General features: G+C 49.5%; 1 protein-coding gene across 3 annotated transcripts in view; it reads right to left on the minus strand.

The window, feature by feature from the left end:
• The window catches only part of WDR26 (WD repeat domain 26), a 35,889-nt gene extending 21,792 nt beyond the window's left edge, over positions 1–14,097 (minus strand). The window contains exons 1-6 of one of the 3 annotated variants that reach the window (XM_042975386.1): positions 13,352–14,097; positions 11,660–11,759; positions 11,454–11,558; positions 5,541–5,677; positions 2,171–2,268; positions 666–822 (exon numbers count right to left, since the gene is read on the minus strand). In XM_042975386.1, coding sequence (XP_042831320.1) covers positions 666–822; positions 2,171–2,268; positions 5,541–5,677; positions 11,454–11,558; positions 11,660–11,759; positions 13,352–13,749 — 995 coding nt within the window. In that variant the 5' untranslated portion in view covers positions 13,750–14,097. The remainder of the gene's footprint in view (positions 1–665; positions 823–2,170; positions 2,269–5,540; positions 5,678–11,453; positions 11,559–11,659; positions 11,760–13,351) is intronic. The other 2 variants (XM_042975383.1, XM_042975384.1) reach the window with 2 other exon arrangements.
• Between the last annotated feature and the right edge of the window lie 5,155 nt (positions 14,098–19,252).

A 19,252-nucleotide genomic window follows, 5' to 3' on the forward strand; every position in this document is an offset into this window, starting at 1 on the left:
ACCCACGCGCCCCGAGCTCTGCTTTAACTTGGAGATCATCATTAAAATAGTAGGGACAGTTTCAGTCAAAATACTCCTAATATCAAAAGTGGAGGCTCAATCCCTACAGGTTAAATTACGTATTTGGACAGGTACAGCAACAAACCCAAACCAGAAAGTTAACACCTGTTACTCCAACCATGTTTAGTTCAGGGGCCAGGTTCTACTAAAAAGCAGACCTACCGTTAGGAACAAAGTATTTCCATGATCTTTATGGGCAGGAAATAATTGGGGCCACTGTTAAAACAGCGACAGCGTCCAGAAAGAGAGTCCTGGCCTCCAAGGATGGCCAACACTTGGGTCAGTGGCCTCGCCACCCGACAACACTCACAAGCCCTCACCGGGAGGGCCGGACACCGAAGATCAGCGACCCGCCCACAGACAAGAGGAGGAAAGCACGCTCTCCAGCTGAGGGTCACTACATAAACACCTGCACGTCTCTCCGGAAACGTCAGCTTCGGTAATCCCAGCTCCACTCGTGAACGTGAACGCGGTACCAGAGACAAACGGTTTCACCGCGACAGGACAAAACTCCAAAAGAGAAAACATTTTCACAAAGTCCGTACTGAGTCTGTAAGACGTTCGCCTACTTCAGAACGTAAGAGCATAAGAAGTTGTTCTCTTACCTACTACAAACGTGGTCTATGAGCAGAGACACAGAATCTAGGTTATTATCGAGTTTGGTGTTGTGATACAGGCACCGATCCCTTTGCAGCTCCACCGCCTGCCGCAGGAGAGTCTGTAAACGCCGAGGGGGAAGCATCACCGATGGCGGCAAGTAGGCTTCGGGAGAAGATAGTTTTAAAACAAGAAACGAAAGTAAATGTTAAAACACCAAGACAGTATAACCTTTTACTGAAGACACTTGCTCGCTCTCTGCCGCACTGGCCCTGACCCGATAATTCAGGCCCCCTGAACGGAGCAGTGGCGGGCGGTGCGACAGAACGTGGGCTTCATCAGGATTTGTCAGCGGCTACGGGGGCGCCGCCGCAAAACGGGACAGACGGGAAGGCTTTAACTTGTATTTTTTTTTAAACAATTTTTAAAAACTTTATTCATTTATTAAGTTAGGCTCCACGCCCAAAGGAGGGCTCAAACCCGTGATCCCGAGGTCGAGGTCACATGCTCCCTGACTGAGCCAGGTGCCCCAGGAGGGCTTTCACTTGCATGTGAATTTCCAAAACTAAACAAAAGCAAAAGCAAAACAACAACAAAAAACAAACCCACCACCAACAACCCCCCTCCCCCTAAAAGGCAGTGATGGAAAGAAAATGTACAGACGACCATGCGCCCGAGGGAACTAAGCGTCACCGCACGGGCAGGGAAATCTAGAAATCTAGAGACGGAGGGGGACTGGTGTTTTGATGCAGACACCAATCTATTCCAATCCTTCCGTGCCTCACCCCTCCCGGACCACATGGTTTCCCGACTCCTAGGATGTTTACTCCTGCACCTCAACGTGCAACACACAGAGTAAAGTGATTTAAAATCCAAGAGGGCAAAAAGATCGTTTATGTATAAAACTGTGGCAAAAATAAAACCCTTCTGCTAATTTGGAAGTTACCTATAACATTGAGGAAAACAATTAAATATGGCCCTTCCTATTGAAATCAACAAAATATTTAAAACACTTGTAGTTTGGTGGCTCCTGGCTGGCTTAGTCGGTGGAGCGCGTGACCCCTGATCTTGGGGTCGTGAGTTCAAGCCCTATGTTGGGTGTAGAACTTACTTAAAAAAAAAAAAAAAAAAAGTACAATAAAGTCTTTAAAAAGGAAAAACAGTTATTTAAAGGTCTGGTTTATGTCCTTTTTCTCGAACCACAGCACTTCCCCCACAAAGAAAATCTCAACGGGAACGTGACTGCGCAACACAGGTGCGAGGAGAGCTGCTCTGGGACCCGCACCCCACACCCCCCACGGCTCCTGAGGATGTGAGCTACCTCCCAGACTCCAGGGCCCCATCTGGAAACCTCTGGTTTAAAGGGCTTCGTGATGGATTTTCCCTTCTTGCCTACATTACCGCTCACTGCTCACTAAGAGTACGTCTAGACACAAGGCTACCTAATCAATTCTCAGTATCTATTTCTAACATAAGCGAAAACACAGAAACCAAAAACGAAGACTCTTCTTACTCTGAAGTTTGTCCAACAGTTTGGATCGGGAAGCCGTTCCTTTGCCCTCCCATTCTGCTTTTGCCCGGAGGTCTTCCGCATGGCTGCACATCAGATAGCTAAAAATGCGACAGAGGGAAAGCAGTGAGTACCAAACCCTTTGCTTCGGATTAAACATAATTGGAAAATATTGATTATACTTTCACTAAGAGAAACTCATCAAGAAGAAATCTCTACAGTGGACCCAATTCACTAATACAACTCGGCACCCGGACAGAATTACTACAACGTAATACAGTGTGACAGCGGCATGCGCGGTAACTGTTACGATGGTGTCATCCACTAGCAGATTATTACAATCCACCAGGGCACACGTGCAGCTCTCCCTGTGCGCCCGGCTCTGCTCCAGGCGCTCCACGCACTACTTGATTTAACGCCCGCCGCGATCCCGCCGCAGTCCGCACGAAGCGAGCGCTAGCGTTCTCTTTGTACAGACGAAGCACGGAAGGCACAGAAAAGCTTCAGGAACTGGCTTAGGTAAGAGGCAAAAACGAAGGGGATATGAACCCAGGCATTTTTAGCCGCAAATGCTGCTCTTAAATACTACGCTAACTCAGCTGCTCCTCAGTTGTAAAACAAAACTCCAAAAAACCCCTTCAATTTACACGATGTTAATTAAACAACACCACACTTTCAAGAGCTGATCACAGACGTCACTCAAGAAACGGAACGACTGGATAATCACCCCTGTGTCATCCCGTGAAAGGTATCGTGAGCCCCCAAAGCAGGAAACCTGGGAACCGTTTCCCGGCTCACTATGTGTGCCAAAGGAGGTGTGAACGCTCAAGTCACGGATTCTGGAGAACACAGGAGGGCCCCGCGGAAGTGGGACCCTGACCTGCCTCTGGCTCCTCTCACGAGAACGGGCTTTGAAAGTCAGGGAAGCGAAGGCACGGTTCGGACACGGTGACCAGACCTAGCAAGGGACCCTCCTCCTGCTTTTACTCTGGGACGATGCTCTCGGACCTGTTCCTCTCACTTGGAAAACGGGCACTAAATAAGGAAGTCAGGATTAAATGAGAGGGAGTACTTGAAGTACTCAGTCCACTACTTGGTATGGAGGTAGAGCTTCCTAAATGATGAGAGAAACACCCGACACCTCCCAGTTAACAGGAGTGCCGCCCCTCTCCTTCTGAACTGTACTTAGCAGCCAGTAACGTAGGCCCTTCTTCCTCAGGAGCAGACCTACTCGCTCTCTTGCCATTTAGCATACAGTGTCTTAGCTACTTTAATAGCATGAGTAGTTTGACTCAAAATACCCTATAAAAAAAAGCCAGATATCATAACAATTTTGGTTTCTAAAATACATTTTGGGGAGTAAAATTTATCATCGATAATTTTATGGAAAAATTGTTTACTTTGCTGGGAGCCTCAGTCGGTTAAGCGTCCGACTTGATTTTGACTCAGGTCATGATCTGACAGTTCCTGAGTTCGAGCCTTGCATCGGGCTGTGTGCTGACAGTGTGGAGCCCCCTCGGGAGTCTCTCTCTGCCCCTCCCCGACTTGCTCTCTAAAATAAAAAAATTAAAAGAAAATACACATTATACTTTAAGATTTCAGATGAACCTGTCTATGGGAAACCACAGAGTGTAACTGAAAGGAAGGAGAGGGTGAGAGGAAGAAACCATGGGTCTGAACGCCAAGTCCACACCTGGCCATCTCTGGGCCATTTCCTTATGTGGAACACTCAAGGGACACACTGGGTTAAGATCATTCTGGAATAAAGGCTATGTGATAAAGTTACGTGTTCTGTGACCAGACAAGACAAACCTCGTCATGGGAATGTTCTTTAGCTGACACAGAAACCAGACCCCCTATCGGAGAGGTAAACAGAAGGAAGGAAGCGGTCAGCTACTGTAGGACATCCAGCAGCAGCACCATTTCAAGAGGCAGCGGGTGTGGACCGGTGACTCTAGAATCAGTCAAGCCGGAGTCTGGGGCTCGGCTCTTGGTGGTGTGTTAGCTGTATCCTGGACTGGCTACGTCGCTTCTCTGACGTGGTTTCCTTTCCCTCAAAAACCCTAAAATGAACCCTATACCTCTCTGGGTCCATCGTTTTACCCACCATTTTGTATCTGGAACCTCATCATGTGTCGATGCTGTCCTGGATGCTGGGGCCCTGTCCTATAATAAAAACTGCTATGGAGAAAAACATGAAGCGCAGTGATGTGACAGAGAACACCTGGTGGGTGGTTTTAGGAGAGGATATTTGGGCTGGGACCCTAGCAACTAGTAGCTCCTCCGAAAAGATCAGGGGAAGAGCATCTAAGATAAAGGGAACAGGCAGCGTAAGTGGCCTGGCAAGTTAAGGAGCAGAAAAAACATTCGTGTCACTGGAGCGAATGGATCGAGGAAAAGACGGCAGGGAAGGATCAGCAAGCGTGTGGGCTTAAGCAGAGATTGTGCATTTTAAGAAAGGGAGAGAAATGACTTAATGTACGGTTTTACTTCTGTATCTAGCCAGCTGCTGTGTGAACCGTGTGCCATTAGAGGAGCAAGAACACATACGGTGGGACTCATGAGGAGGGTACGGGAACATTCTAGGAGAGCTGGTGTGGACTAACTAGGGTAGAAATGGTGGAGACGGAGAGAACTGGACAGATCTGGTATGTTCTAGAGTCAGGCCGACACACAGCGGAGTGAAAGGGTTAAACAGCCGCAAGGATGAACCTTGGGCTTTGTGTGGACGAGTGGGTAGAAGGTCTCACCGTTTACAGAGGCAAGAAAGTGAGAGCGGGGGTGGGGGGAGGGGGCCAGCGGATTGGAGAACTCTGCTGTGAGCATTCGCCCGACACAGCCTGGAGACACCCCGAAGACGTCAGGCAGGCCGGAGACATGCGCGGGGAAGCGGGAGCCTCGTGCCCAGAAGGCACCTGAAGGTGCGGCCCGGAGCGTGAGCGCGAACAGAAGGGGGGCCAGATCCAAGCCCCACGGCCCCCCGACACGTACACGACTGACGCGAGGCTCAAGTGGGGCGCTTGGCGAGGGCCTGGGACGCGACGGGTACACGGTAACAGAAACGTCTGATGCCTCGCGCCGGAAGCCTCGCTGCCTACTGTCTTCACAGACAGTCGCGCCACGGGGCTCTCCCGCGAGACCACGAAATGGCGACACGCGCTGCTTCTTTCACCCCCTTGCGTGGCTGATCCCGGAGCCTCCCGTGAGGACGACAAGAGCTCGGACACGTGAGTGAGTTTATCCAGACGAACACGGGCCAAGAGTTCGGCCCTCTCCAGAGGCGGGCACGCCGTTAAGAAGGGGGACTCGGGAGCGGCCCCCCGCTAGCCCTAGCGGCCCCTTCACCGGCCTGGCTCGGGCCGGGCCTCCTTACCCGCTGAGAACGTGGATGCGCTCCGTGTTGTATTTCAGTGGCGTCAACTCGCAGCGCAGAACTTGAAGCGCCTCCAGGACCTTGCCGTCCTCCAGGTACTCCAGGTACTTCTGCTGCAGCAGCAAAAACTTCATCCTCTGACATGACAGAAAGCAGCAGTCAGGGGAAAAAAGTTGGCGGAAGTTTCAGAAAACGTTTGTGCCTAGACAGAACAGTAGAAACCATTCTACTATGCCCTCTGAGAATAACTTATCATAAAGCTTTACGATGACTCAAACATTTCGGGTTAACAGAGTCACAGCAGGTGAAATGGGACTGTGCGATTCCACGTCTTAATAAAACTCTGCTTTCAACGCCCGATCGCAGATCAGGTGAGGCCATTAGTGACCATCGCATCAACACAGGGAAACACGAACTCTGCCCTTAAAACATTCACCTAGAGTTTTATTTCTTTTGTGAAAACTCAGAACTATTCCAAGTATTCTAAATTCGTTTTGAACACCTGACTTTTATAATTGCATTAGGGGGTTTTATGCAACAAGTTTGGAAAAGACAGAAAAACTGGTTCTCAGAGGCAATCATTTAAAAACTACAATGCAGGGGCGCCCGGGTGGCTCAGTCGGTTAAGCACACGACTCTTGCTTTCAGCTCAGGTCATGAGCTCGGAGTTCGTGAGTTCGAACCCCGAGTTGGGCTCTGCACTGACACTGCGGAGCCTGGTTAGGATTCCTTCTCCCTCTCTTTCTGCCCCTCACGTGTTCTCTTTCTCTCAAAGTAAATAAACTTAAAAAAAAAAAAAAAAAAAAAAAAGCTAACCTGAAAAGTCTACAGAAGGATTCCAGTTTTGTATTTGGGGACTGGTAACAACCAGAGCTCTTGAAGCCCTGAACTGGGAGGCAGACAATTATCAGCTCTTTGCCCCCAAAATGACAAACCGCTTCCAGCTTACTATGAAGCACTTTCACATTTAGTTTTTTCTGGAATGAGTTTGGTTCTAATTCTTTCTAATGTCCCTTTACTCTATTATTAGCTGGAAAAGAGATACTTATGAGCAGCCAGGTGAGAATCTTCTACAATCGAAGACCCCTGCTTACAGGGGCTCTCTTGTCACCTCTACCTGTGGTGCCTAAGCATGCCACAGGTGCAGAAAACGTCAGTCATATTCGAGACCCCAAGGGACTCGGTGGCAAAGATTTTAAATCTACTTAAAAGAAAAAACCAAACGATAGTTTCTTCTTCTTCAGTAAGAGGCTTACTGTGAAAACATTATTTATATACTGCTATCCAAAAATGGTGTAGTGAAATTATTTCTTCACAGAGTTAAGGGTACCATGAGCCTCCCTACATTAAAAAAAAAATTTTTTTAACGTTTATTTATTTTTTTGAGACACAAAGCAGGGGAGGGGCAGAAAGACAGGGAGACGCAGAATCCAAGCAGGCTCCAGGCTCCAAGCTGTCAGCACAGAGCCTGACACAGGGCTCCAACCCACGAACCGTGAGATCGTGACCTGAGCCCAAGTCGGACGCTTAACCGACTGACCCATAGGCGCCCCTACACGGTTTTCTATTAGGCAGTATTCAGAAAAAAGGCATACGTACAAGCTTAGAAAAATGGTTTCTAGCGAAAGTAAATGAAACAAACCCTGTCATTTAGTCAGGCCTACATTTAGACACATCGTTTATAAGACATACTGCATATATTTGGTGATCATCTAAAACTTCAACCTGTAACTGAAGAACGATGAAAAACATTTCAAACTGTAACATGAGCTCCTACGACTCTAGAATTTACCCTTACCCAATTTTACACTTAAAAGTCAGACTGGCTAGTGAATGCTTCAGAGACAGACCAGTACCAAGATGCCCTGCAAAGCGTGTTGTTCATGGAGCCAAAAGCTAACCTCTGTGTGTCAAATAAAAAAATACTTTGAAGTCCATCAGGTGACAAAAACCAAAAGAACAACTTAAAAGACTTTTATATTTGAAGTTATCCTGGATATTCTCACCATTTTATCTTCTGGAAAGAAAAAAAAAAAAAACCTCTATGAAATGTAGATTTCCATTTATCGATCTGCTGTTACAAGTTTCATTTCACGTAGTGTTTCTAATTAAACTTGAGAATCCTGTTTAGCTGCAAAATTTTTCATTTAAATGCCACATGGAACTGGCCAATAGTATGTGTACTTGATTTCTTCAATAAATTTTCTCAGCAATTGGAAATTTGGAGAAAATTACTTGTTAGCACTCAGAGCGAATCTTTATTTTTTGGGTATCCATCATTAGGTTCCAGGCACACCCCCGCTCAGTGTAGGTAGGGACAGTGCCCCAAGTGGGGTTTCCCCTTTATCTTGCCACCAAGAGCCTGTGATACGATGTTACTCTCTTCCTAAGGGGCAGAGGCAGCACAGGACACAGGCAGAGGACGCGGTCGGAGAAGCCGGTGTGAACACGCATTCCCTGTACATACGGGGCACGCCAGACAGGCAGTGCACAGACTACCCGAGGAGGCCTTCTATCCGGATTGAGACAAAGAATACCCTCGCAGGGGCACCAAACCCTGGTGGCGGGCGTGGTGAGTGACACACCGCTGGCCAAGCACAGCGAGCGATTTGGTGGGAAGAGAAAATATTTATTCTCCTAAAAATCAGTTCGATTTGTATTTGACATGTATGAGAAGGATGAAGAGTACAACTGCAATTTACTTCCCACAACTGTAAACACAAGTTCAAGAAAATTAACATCGTTCACCAATGATGTTAATTATTTACCAGAAAAGTTTTAAAAAATTCGGCAAAACTAAAGTTTGCTGAGCTGGAGACAGCGTTATTAACTTTTTTTTGCTTTAAGAGCACAATCTTCTCAAATGAAGAAAGAAAGAGACTGAGAAAACAGGCTCCCCTTTCTGTCGTCTCCCAGCTCCTAGGGGGACCTCTGTGAGAGATTATTTCTGTCCTCTGATCATCTCTCAGAGCCCTTCCGCCCAGGGAGTCTCTGTCCCTTCTACCATCTGACGAAAGAAATGGATAAGGGACAGCTCTACATGGTAAACCCTGTCTCCCCCCCGCCCCCCTCGGCCCACCCAGTATCGGGGCTGCTTCACTCTTTCCTCCCACCATTCGACGGGAAGGAAAACCCCGAAGTTGCACAGGAAGTCTGGTTATCCCGGGCAGCCTCCTAGCTAACTCAGGAGTGCCTCTCACTAACTCTGGAATAAGGTTATAACCAAGTCGTAGCAATTAAACCATGACTCAGAGGAAAGGGGAAATGAATTCTATTTAAACCATGGCTTTCAAAACCCCTCCCTATTTAACTTTAAAATACACTAGTTAATCTCTGTCCCTCCAATTAGCATTTGAACACTTTTCTTGAGCACATTTCTATACAATAAAAAATACATAAAACTTTTAGACCGAGTTTCCTATTCTACTGGCCTCTACTACCAACCCAAACTCCCCAAACGTATCAAACCATATTTGAACCCAAAATGAAAAATGTTGATTCATGAGCTCACTTTCCAGAAAGTCCAGAGCAAATTCTGCTATTTCTGGTATCATCTGACTGGAAAGCATTCAGAAATATGGTACTGGGGGGGGGGGGGCAGGCGGGCAGGGAGTAGATTGGGTGAATAAAAGTATTTGAGCTTAAAAAATAAAATACAGGGGCGCCTGGGTGGCTCAGCTGGGTTAAGCGCCGGACTCTTGATTTCGGCTCAGGTCACGATTCTCACGGTTTTGTGGGTTTGAGCCCCAAGTCGGGCTCCGCACGGAGCCTGCTTGGGATTCTCTCTCCCCCTCTCCTTCTGCCCCTCCCACACGCTCTTACTCTCTCTCTCGCAAAATAAATAAATTTGAAAGAAAAGTTTAAAAAGCAAAATACAATGGTAGCCTAGACTAAGTCATCAAACGTGTCTGGGCATACAGTGAGAATGACGACGCTGAGAGAAAGCTCCATGTTGTGCTCCGTGGCATTATGACAACCACGCTTGGATTAGACGATCTTTCTGGAGATCGAGCGGGGAGAGGAGCAAATCTGAACACAGACTCGAAGGGTGATAAAATGCTGAACTGGATCTTAAACCTGGAACCTTTCTCTTCGTATAAATACCTAAAAAGTTTGATGGCGTGAGGCTCAGCCAGAGATCTAAGCTTCATGTTTTATTAGATCCCAGAACGTTCTACAGACCGAACAGGCTGTAAAAAGAAAGGATTCCTCCCCATTATCTACAACTACCTTTCCTGAGTTTGCATGTTGCTTCTAATGAAGATTTCAAATGAGACAGTCATACCCTAAATCCAAGACACAAGCCCCACATTTCTATAAGAAAAAAATAGGAAGTGAGCCTATAAAAATTTCACTACTAAATCACAAATGGAATTTGAAGCAAAGCTTACAAAAGGCAAACAATCTCCCCAAAACTCACACACTTATATTTCTTGTCTTTATTTCAGGGTTATCTTCCATTCTGCCAGAGCTAATCACTTATGAGAAACTGCTCCATTAAAATATACTTGGTTGTTTTGTGGTTTTTTTTTTTTTTTTTTTTGATAAAACCCAAACATAATGACTGGGGAAAACTTATAACTGCTGGAAAATTGATAACCCTCTTAAATATAGATGTTTAACTTCTGTTTTCATTTTTAAAATTTGACAGGGAACTGATTATTCCACGAGTTATTTTATTATCAATCATCTGATTCAAAAGTAAAAATTTTAATATTTAAGTATTTACTGAAAGCAAAAACATGTATACTAGATCATCAATTTAAACTAATCCACATTTGTTCATACTTTGTACCTTTAATTTGCCTTAAATCTATTCCCTAGGACTATATATTATTGTATAAAATCATATCATGAATTTGAAAACTCTTTTGTAATTAAGATTCACACACACACGCCAAAAACAAAAATAAGAGACCCTGTTAGGTGTACAGACAAAAGCAGAAAGATTAATGTTTGGCCTAATTAAAAAAAAACAACAACCAAAAAACAACAACCAAAAGGTAACAGTAGTCACTCACTAATATTTAACAAACAGCTGGTTTCCCTACTTCACTTCCTATTGGTGCTCCTTCCCTCCCCCACCAGACAGGAAACTGCTTTTGACAACAAATGAATCAGCTAGAAGTTAAAAGGCCAGGAGCCTGCAGCTGATTCTCCATGGTTTCCAATCACAGCCACTCAGAACATCTTATCCCCTCCTCTCCCTCACCGACATCTACAGAAGAATTAAGGTCCTCTCAGCATAAAAGATTCCTGAAGACTGGGCAGAGAGGCTAACCAGTTTAACTACTAAGGTGACCTCGTCAGGGAAAGAAGGCCTGTGAGCCGAGCTCCGTGGTCAGATCTGCTCACAAACCCCCTACCAGACCAATATACATACACTGACCAACTCAGACACTGTCAGTTCACACGACTGCAAGAATGGAAAATGGTGAGCACACCGAAGGAGCTGGCTTGAATGGACTGTTATTCCCAAAGATTAAAGAAAAAAAAGGACAATGTACCAGCTACTTAGGATAGATCTCCTTTGCATCCTTAGGATACATCTCCTTTGCTGGTACGTTCAGTACAGATAATAGAAAAGTAGAACTTATGTTTGATTCCACATAAAACTGTTCTTAATGGCACCGAGAGCACAAACACCTCTCGATCGATTCTGTAGAAGCTTAATTTATAAACTAGGTTCAAACGACACATTTATTAAACATGACTTTAAAGACATTAAACACGATTTTCAAGACATAAAACTCAAAACTTTAAATCATTAACACTCATCGCAGTTTACAAACTTAACTATGCAAAATTTAACAATTTTTAGGCTTTATCTTTTATAGGTAGCAGAAGCCTACAATTATCAATAACCTACTAAAATAAGCATGAATGTGAAACTAAGAACAAAAGTGTATTTACCACAATTATTCCCAACAACGTTTGAGAGATTTCAAGTGCGCCTCTTACCACAATAGCATGAGGAGAATGCACTAAGGGCTTTAGTTCATTCAGGTCATTTTCTGCCTGCAAAAATTGGTATAAAAGAAAAACAGAGATGTCACCGGATGAACATTCAAATATATAATTTTAGCAGCAGTCACACAGCTCTATATGCCCTACTTTACCTTATCCCAGTCTCCTTCCATGACATGATTTCGGAATTTGGTGGCAGAAGGATGTTCTAAACGACATCCTGACTCTTGCATGAGGAGATCAACAGTCTGGCTGCAGGAGAGATACAGTGTAAACAGACCTGGCCAACTTTAGGGTTTACCCTTCTAAATACACTAACGTCCATAACAACAGTTGCGGAAGTTTTCAAGCTAAGTTCATGATGAAGAGAAAGAAAGAAAGAAAGAGCTTTTCAATGTGCTTGGCTCACCAAACTTGCATTTTTAAACTGCCACCTTCCTGTGCTTATGTCAAGTTAAAGGCCTTCTTGAAACCAGAATTAGAGTTAAGTTCTTCCGATTTTTACCACGTAATTCCTCAGCAGTTTAGCAAAGTATGAAATCTCCAAAGACGTGCCGTAACAGACGGGTCAAATAAACGAAGACCCAGGAGGGACAGACTAACCACCTTACAACGTTTCAGGAGACAGAAACTGTCAGCTCCAGATAAGGTGATCGGGACGACCTGGCTTAGGGAAGGAAGGGCCTTACATCCAGATATTACGTTCGCACGGAAATTCTACTAGGTCGCTCTTTAAAATTAAAATAAATCCAGCATCAAAAATCACTCTCTTTCTCGCTCTACTAAAAATAGCAAATTTACTATGGTGTAGGTTCCAAACAGTCACGAGTTATTTCCTCCTGCTGCTGTCAGCTTGCTTCTGGTCTCAGTAATATGCTCTGTTCACATTTACAAAATCTGTTTTCATACTAATCCTTTTCCTCAGGGAACAAAGTGAAATCTTTCGAAGACGTGTTTGTCTTTGTGAGCTGAAAAGACTGATCAAATGTAGTTTCTTTCATCAGATAGTTCGATACCTGAGACTCTCTCCTTTACACGTTTGTGTTTATGATTCGATGCTTTCTTGCTCAGCTCCGTGCGTTTTGCCAGAGAATCAGAACACTGAAGTCACTTCTAGAAAGTGTCCCCCCACCCCCCCACAAATCTATGAATCCAGAACCACAGCTGGGCTGGCCCAGAGCTCACTGGGGCCCCTGCTTCCAAGCGGAACTGGCCTGCCGTCCGGGGCACCCCCACCCACCCCACCTTCCACCCGGGCAGGGTTTCTTTGTGCACACGGCCCGGTGGGTTGTGGCCCAGGTCGCTGTCCACCTTCACCCAGCTTTAGGCACTGCAAGGCCACCCGCATCGAATCTGCACATCAGCTGTCCCTTTTTCACAGGCAATGGCTTTCTGGGCCCGAAACCGGGGCCTGGGGCAGTTGGTGGCAGGCCTCCTGCTCGTACACAAGGGCCTTCAAATGACAACAGGGTTCCACTCGTCCACTCCCACCAGGCTTCCTGCGCGGCCTCCCTCCCAAGCGTCCCGGCCCCTCCGCTCCCACGAACACTTGTAGGGGACTGTCCTCCCGGGCTGGTGCTCTGCCCGGGGGTGTCCGTCAGGGCGGGGGGGGGGGCCGGGGGGCTGTCCCACAAAGACGCCTCTCACATACACTCGAAAAACAAACCCTCCGAGGTCCATTATTTCCGTCCGCCCCTCCCCCCGCACCCGGACACACTCCGCATCTGTCTGGACCGACAGACGAGTCCCCGGCCCCCCTCCCGTTCGCGCAGCCCCCCTGCTCTTCCCTCCCCCCCCCACCCCCACTGGCCCGTCCGCACCGGCCGCCCGGAGAGGACACTTACTTGAGCCCCAGGCCGTTCAGGTGCTGTCCTATTAGCCGAATGACATCCTCGTCCGACTGCGAGAGCCGCTTCTTCTTCTTGAGGCTGCTGCCCAGCTCCGGGGTGGCCGAGGACGCGGCGGCGGCCGAGGCGGCGGCGGTGGCGGCGGCCGCCCCGCCGGGGACCCCGTTATTGACGTTGAGGCTGTTGCTATTGTTGCTGGCGGCGGAGGGGGCGGAAGGCAGCAGCCCGTTGGCGTGGGCCAGGTCCCCCGCGGACGACGACGACGACGGGGACGACTCCCCGTTCTGGGCCGACAGGCAGGCCAGCTCCTGGGTCTGTCCCTGGCCCCCGCCGCCCCCTCCGCCGCCGCCGCCGCCGCCGCCGCCTCCTCCTCCTCCTGCCCCGTTGGCCTGCATGATGCCGCCGCTGACCAGGCTGTGGCCGCTACTTCGGTGGGGGGCGGCGGCGGGGGCCGCGGCCGGGGGCAGGCCCACCACCACCACCACGGAGGAGGAGGAGGACGACGACGACGACGAGGACGAGGACGAGGACGACGAGGACGGAGGGGAGAGGCCTGCTCTGCCTGCCGAAGCCCCGGGCTCTCCTGCTCCCTCCGCCGCCGAGGCTCGGGGTTTCTTCCGCGGGGGCGGGGAGGCTCCGCCGGCGTCCGAGTCGGAGGAGGAGGAAGCGGAGGCCAGAGTTTCCTCGCCGAGAGAGGCCGTGGTGGGAAGCCGGCGGGGCGAGGCGGGGGCCGGGGGAGGGTCGGGGCGAGGGGGCCGGGGGCGGGGAGGGGGGGGGGGTCGGGGCCGGGGCGGGAGGAGGGGCGGGAGGAGGGAGAGGAGGAGGAGGGGGAGCAGGAGGGTCCGGGCCTTCCCCCCCTCCCCCCCGGCGGCTCGGAGCGCGGCGGGGGCGCGCCGGGGGTCGGCGGGCGGCGGCGGGGGGCGCGGGGCCCGCCGCGGGGCTGAGCCCCGGCGCTGGCGGGCGGCGGCGGCGGGCGGCGGCGGAGGCAGCGGCCGCCTCGGCGCTCGGTGGCTGCGCTCCGCTCCCTGGTGTGTTGATTCTTCCCCCAGCTGCTGCCTAATGGAGTCCAGGCGCTCGCGTCACAGGAAATGCCTATACTGCCCTCCTCACTCACTTCCGGTGGCAGGTATGGAGCCTATGGGGGGCCTGTCAGGCGGCACGTGCGCGGGGTGGCGGGGCGGGCGGAGCGCGGACGCGACCCCGACCCCGGCCCCGCCGCCCCCGACCCGGGCCCGGGCCCCGCGCGGACGCGACCCCGACACCGGTCTCGCCGTCCCCGACCCCGGCCCCGCGCGGACGCGGCCCCGACCCCGGCCCCGACCCCGCGCGGACGCGGCCTCGACCCGGACCTCGGCCCCGCTGCCCCCAACCCCGGCCCCCGCGCGGACGCGGCCTCGATCCCGGCCCCGACACCCCCGACCCCGGCCCTGCCCGGACGTGACCCCGACCCCGGCTCCGGCCCCGGGCCGCGCCGACCCCGACCCCAGCCCTGCCGGGACGCGACACCAGCCCCGACCCCGGCCCCGCGCGGACGCGGGCCCGACCCCGACGGCCGCCTTAGCAGCAGTAAGTGCGGCAGCCCCAGGTCTGGCGCGGGCCGGGGTCAGGAGGGTCGAGGTCGGCGCGGGTAGGCATCGGGGCTGGGGTTAGGGGGTGAAACAGGGCCGGCGCGGGCCGGGGTCTGGTGGGGGTTGGTGCCGGCGCACGCCGGGTCGAGTTCGGGGTCAAGGGGGGTCGGGGTCTCGGCGGGCTTCGGACGGGGCGGCGGGATCTGGGCGAGGAGGCGCAGGGTGGGAGGCCCCGGCGGCTCAGCCAGCGGTAACCCGGGCGAACAACCTCCTGGTCCTAGTGTGGAGCAGCTGGAATTATCGCGTGCCGCCCGAGGGTCTGGGGCGGCGGGCGGACGAGAGCCCTGCACCCCCTGGGGAGGTGGGCTGCTGCGGGGAAACCGGCGGTGCTCGGGCACCTGCCTAGGGGCGGCCCCTCTGCCTTCCATCCGCCTCCTCCAAAAGTGCATCTCTTCCCAGCGGGATTTGAACTCCGCTTGGGATCCAGGCATGACATTTTTTGGTGAAACGTAAGGCTTCCGTGTCACCGTGATGTACGTGTTTGTATTGCTGCAGAAATGCAGCAGCAAAGACTGGGCTGAACCTTGACCACTGGTGAGTGGTCTGCCCTACCCCAAACGAGTTTTATTTACGTGTGGGGGTGATCGCTCACATACCTAGTGTGTGCATTTTCTCAGAAATTTAAAAAAAAAAAAAATCTTTCTCCTAAGTCGTTTCCTCTGGAAAAAACATGGATTTAACTAAGCGTTTTCTGTCTCTGAAATTTACCGTAATAACAAGTCATGGTAGCTTTAACCAGGCCTTGGGAGACTGTCCTTTTCCACTTTGGAAAAATGGTAAAGAATGATGCCGAGGAGAAATTGGTAAAGGAATCCTGAGCTCTGTTGATCCTCAGACTGGAAGAAGGGAGAGGAAGTCTCATGCAGGGTCCTACAGAGACCTAGCTTTGTAGTTGTCATCACTTAAATATGCTTCCAGGTGGCGGTGTAATCGCAAGGTGACTCACATTGGATGTTTTTATTCTCCTGAGACAGACCCGAGTGCCAGCTAAGGATCGTAGGGCACCGTCCCTGTAGCCAGCAGAGCCTGAATTACTGGATGGTTAACACCTTCAGAGAGCCCTGTTTGTATGTTCACTTTAGACAACCTTATTATTATTAAGAGTCGTTCATGATAATTTGTCAGGCTCCTAACAGTATTGAGGATAGGTTCTCGGTGAAATGTATAGCTTTCCTAAGGAAATGGTTACTTAGTGCAGATAAGGCTCACGCTTCATTAACAAAAGTAAAGAGGATGAAAAGACAGAAACTGGGCTCAGTTGCTGTCTAAACTTAATACGTATATCCTAGCTTTTCTATTTTTTTTATGTGATCCCGACTGCTCTCACTAGAATTCTGAATTTATGAAGTCTACGTGCACACGCATTTTTCTCTGTGCTACATTATAGCTGGAGAAGCTGGTGTCTGAACTCTGAGTGGCTTTAGAGCTGCGTTTGCAGTCCGTGTGCGGAAGAACAATGCTGGAATAGCTCTGTGTACGCTCACCTTCAGTAATGCCATTATCACCTCCAGGATGAAACCCACCGTCCGTCTTGCTCTCTGCAGACTGACCGCAGGCTTTCTTTTAGACCTTATCCCTTACCACTCCCTTTATGAACCCTTCGTGACTGTCCCCTAGACGTGCTGGGCTCATTTCATCTTTTGAAGTTCTACCCTTCTGATTCCAGCTTGTCTTTCGAGATTCAGTTCATTTTGGGCCCGGTCAGGGAGGCTTTCCTGACTTCCAGCATCCTAGAGTAGCACCTATGTGGGCCTTCGGTTTTGAAGGCTGTTTGTAATGTTTTCTAATTTACTAAGACCCCTTCTTCGAGTCCACAGAGAGGAGCCTTTCTAGACCTCTGTGCCCAAGAGAATGAAAACAGATAATATCCAAGGAAAACACTCATAGAAAGGGCAATTAGGATTTTGTGAAAGTTTTGTTTCAATGACAGATATGTATCTAGGCCTTACAAAGTAAAATATGTTTTCTCCGTAGGACATTCTCAAAAAAAGACTTAGAAAAAAAGACAACTCAAGAAATAGGCATTGGATATTGAAATGACAACTTATTAGTACCATCCAAGGCAGTGTCTAACCGTAAAAATTAAGAGCTCCTGGATTTTTTAAAAAGCTGAGATAGTATGTGTGTTTATAATAAGATATAAAAGCACATTTCCACAATTTTTTACTTTGTAATATTTAATAATTAATATTAATTATTAATAATTATTTTATTTTTTAAATGTTTATTTTTGAGCGAGCCTAAGTGGGGGAGGGACAGAAGAAAAGAGGGAGGAAGACACAGATACTGAAGCAGGCTCCAGGCTCTGAGCTGTCAGCACAGAGCCCGACGCGGGGCTTGAATCCACGAACGGTGAGATCATGACCTGAACTGAAGTTGAATGCTTAACCGACTGAGCCACCCAGGTGCCCCTAAGTTTTTATTATTTTTAAGTAATCTCTGCACCCATTGGGGCTCAGACTTAATAACCCAGACATCAGGAGTCCCACGCTCCACCGACCGAGCCAGCCCTATCATAGAAGTCTTTGTAAAATGAGTCAAGACTATTATTCTGTCACGATGTGGCTTTGGTATCTCAACCTGGTACTTAGCAACATCAATATTATTCAATTCATTAAATTTTTGTTAGGAAGAGGTAGTTTTCATGATCTCAGGTATCCCTGGGGAGGGTGTGTTTCTATCCCTGGCTCCTTTCCTAGCTCTTCTTCAGCGTTCTGACAGTTGCAAGCTGGCCTGGGACTTGGGTGGGTGAGGGAGACATCAGGAAAGAGCACTGTGCTTGGAGTCAGAACACTTAGCTGATCAACCTCGGGTGAGTTGTGTAACTTTGCCGCCCTGTAGTCATTCCGTCTTGTAAGTACATACAGAAAATGACCTCAGCCTACCTGTTGAGTTGATGTGGTAGTCAAACAAGGTAACAAATATACCAAACGTTTGGGAAAATGCTGTCAAAAGATTTCAAAATGGATTTTAAAAAATTTTATTTATCTTTATTTTTTTTTTTAATTTTTTTTTTTTTAACGTTTATTTATTTTTGAGACAGAGAGAGACAGAGCATGAACGGGGGAGGGTCAGAGAGAGGGAGACACAGAATCTGAAACAGGTTCCAGGCTCTGAGCTGTCAGCACAGAGCCCGACGCGGGGCTCAAACTCACGGACTGTGAGATCATGACCTGAGCCGAAGTCGGACGCTCAACCGACCAAGCCACCCAGGCGCCCCTATCTTTATTTATTTTTGAGAGAGACAAAGCATGAGTGGGGGAGGGGTAAAGAGAGAGGGAGACACAGAATCCGAAGCAGGCTCCGGGCTCTGAGCTGTCAGCACAGAGCCGACCGGGGACTCAAACCCGCAAACCACGAGATCGTGACCTGAGCCGAAGTCAGATGCTTAACTGATGAGCCACCCATGCACCCCTCAAAATAGATCTTAAGCCCGCCATCATTTCAAAAAGGATTTGAGGCAACTAAGTGCCAAGATGTAAGATGGCTTTCCTGTTCTTACCAGTCCTGAGCCGTAGACCCTGTGGTCGCTCTCCCATGTGACTGTGTTCCCGTGCCCCCGGCCCCCAGGCAGGCAGCTCCTTATCGTCGGTCCTCAGTGAGGGGGAGTTTCTGACACCTGCTCACTAGCGAAGGCAAGCTAACTTGGCAGTCCTACCCGCTGTTCGCTCCCGGTTCCGGGCTCCCCTGTTTCCTCCTCCTGCAAACATCTCCCCCTGCCATGAGCCTGTAGGGCGCACCTATAAGCAGCAGGGGGTGGGCGCGTTGAGCGGACCTGAGCGCAAAGGACCTAAGAGCAAAGACAGGCTCCTGCATTGCCACGGGAACCCTCACGCTCAAAAGCGAACAGGCGGAAGCATTCATGTCCCTCAGCCGGAAACAGGCCTTTCCCGTGCTGTTCCCGAGACCCATGGGGTGTAAATCAGGGCGTCCCAGGAAAGTTTCCGAAGCACCCAAATCCACCCAGGAAACTAGACGTGTTCTTTTCCAGCCACACAAGTGGGATAGACCGCTTGGAGCCGCCTGCATGGACTTTGGCAGCAGGTCGCATTGAAAAACCACTTACAACACCAAGCCTTGTGTGCAAAGCTATTCCCTGAAGCGCCGTGTGCAAAAGCAAAAAGAATGTGGTAATAGCTGTGCTGATCTGAAAGTATCAGGATACATACGCTATTAAGGACAAAATGCATGTAGCCAAACTGCGTAATCTGCTTCCTTTTAGGGCGCCTGGGGGCTCCATCGGTTGAGCATCCGACTCAGGTCTTGAGAT

The sequence above is a fragment of the Panthera tigris genome, chromosome F3 (assembly GCF_018350195.1).
Source record: "Panthera tigris isolate Pti1 chromosome F3, P.tigris_Pti1_mat1.1, whole genome shotgun sequence".
Taxonomy (NCBI): domain Eukaryota; kingdom Metazoa; phylum Chordata; class Mammalia; order Carnivora; family Felidae; genus Panthera; species Panthera tigris.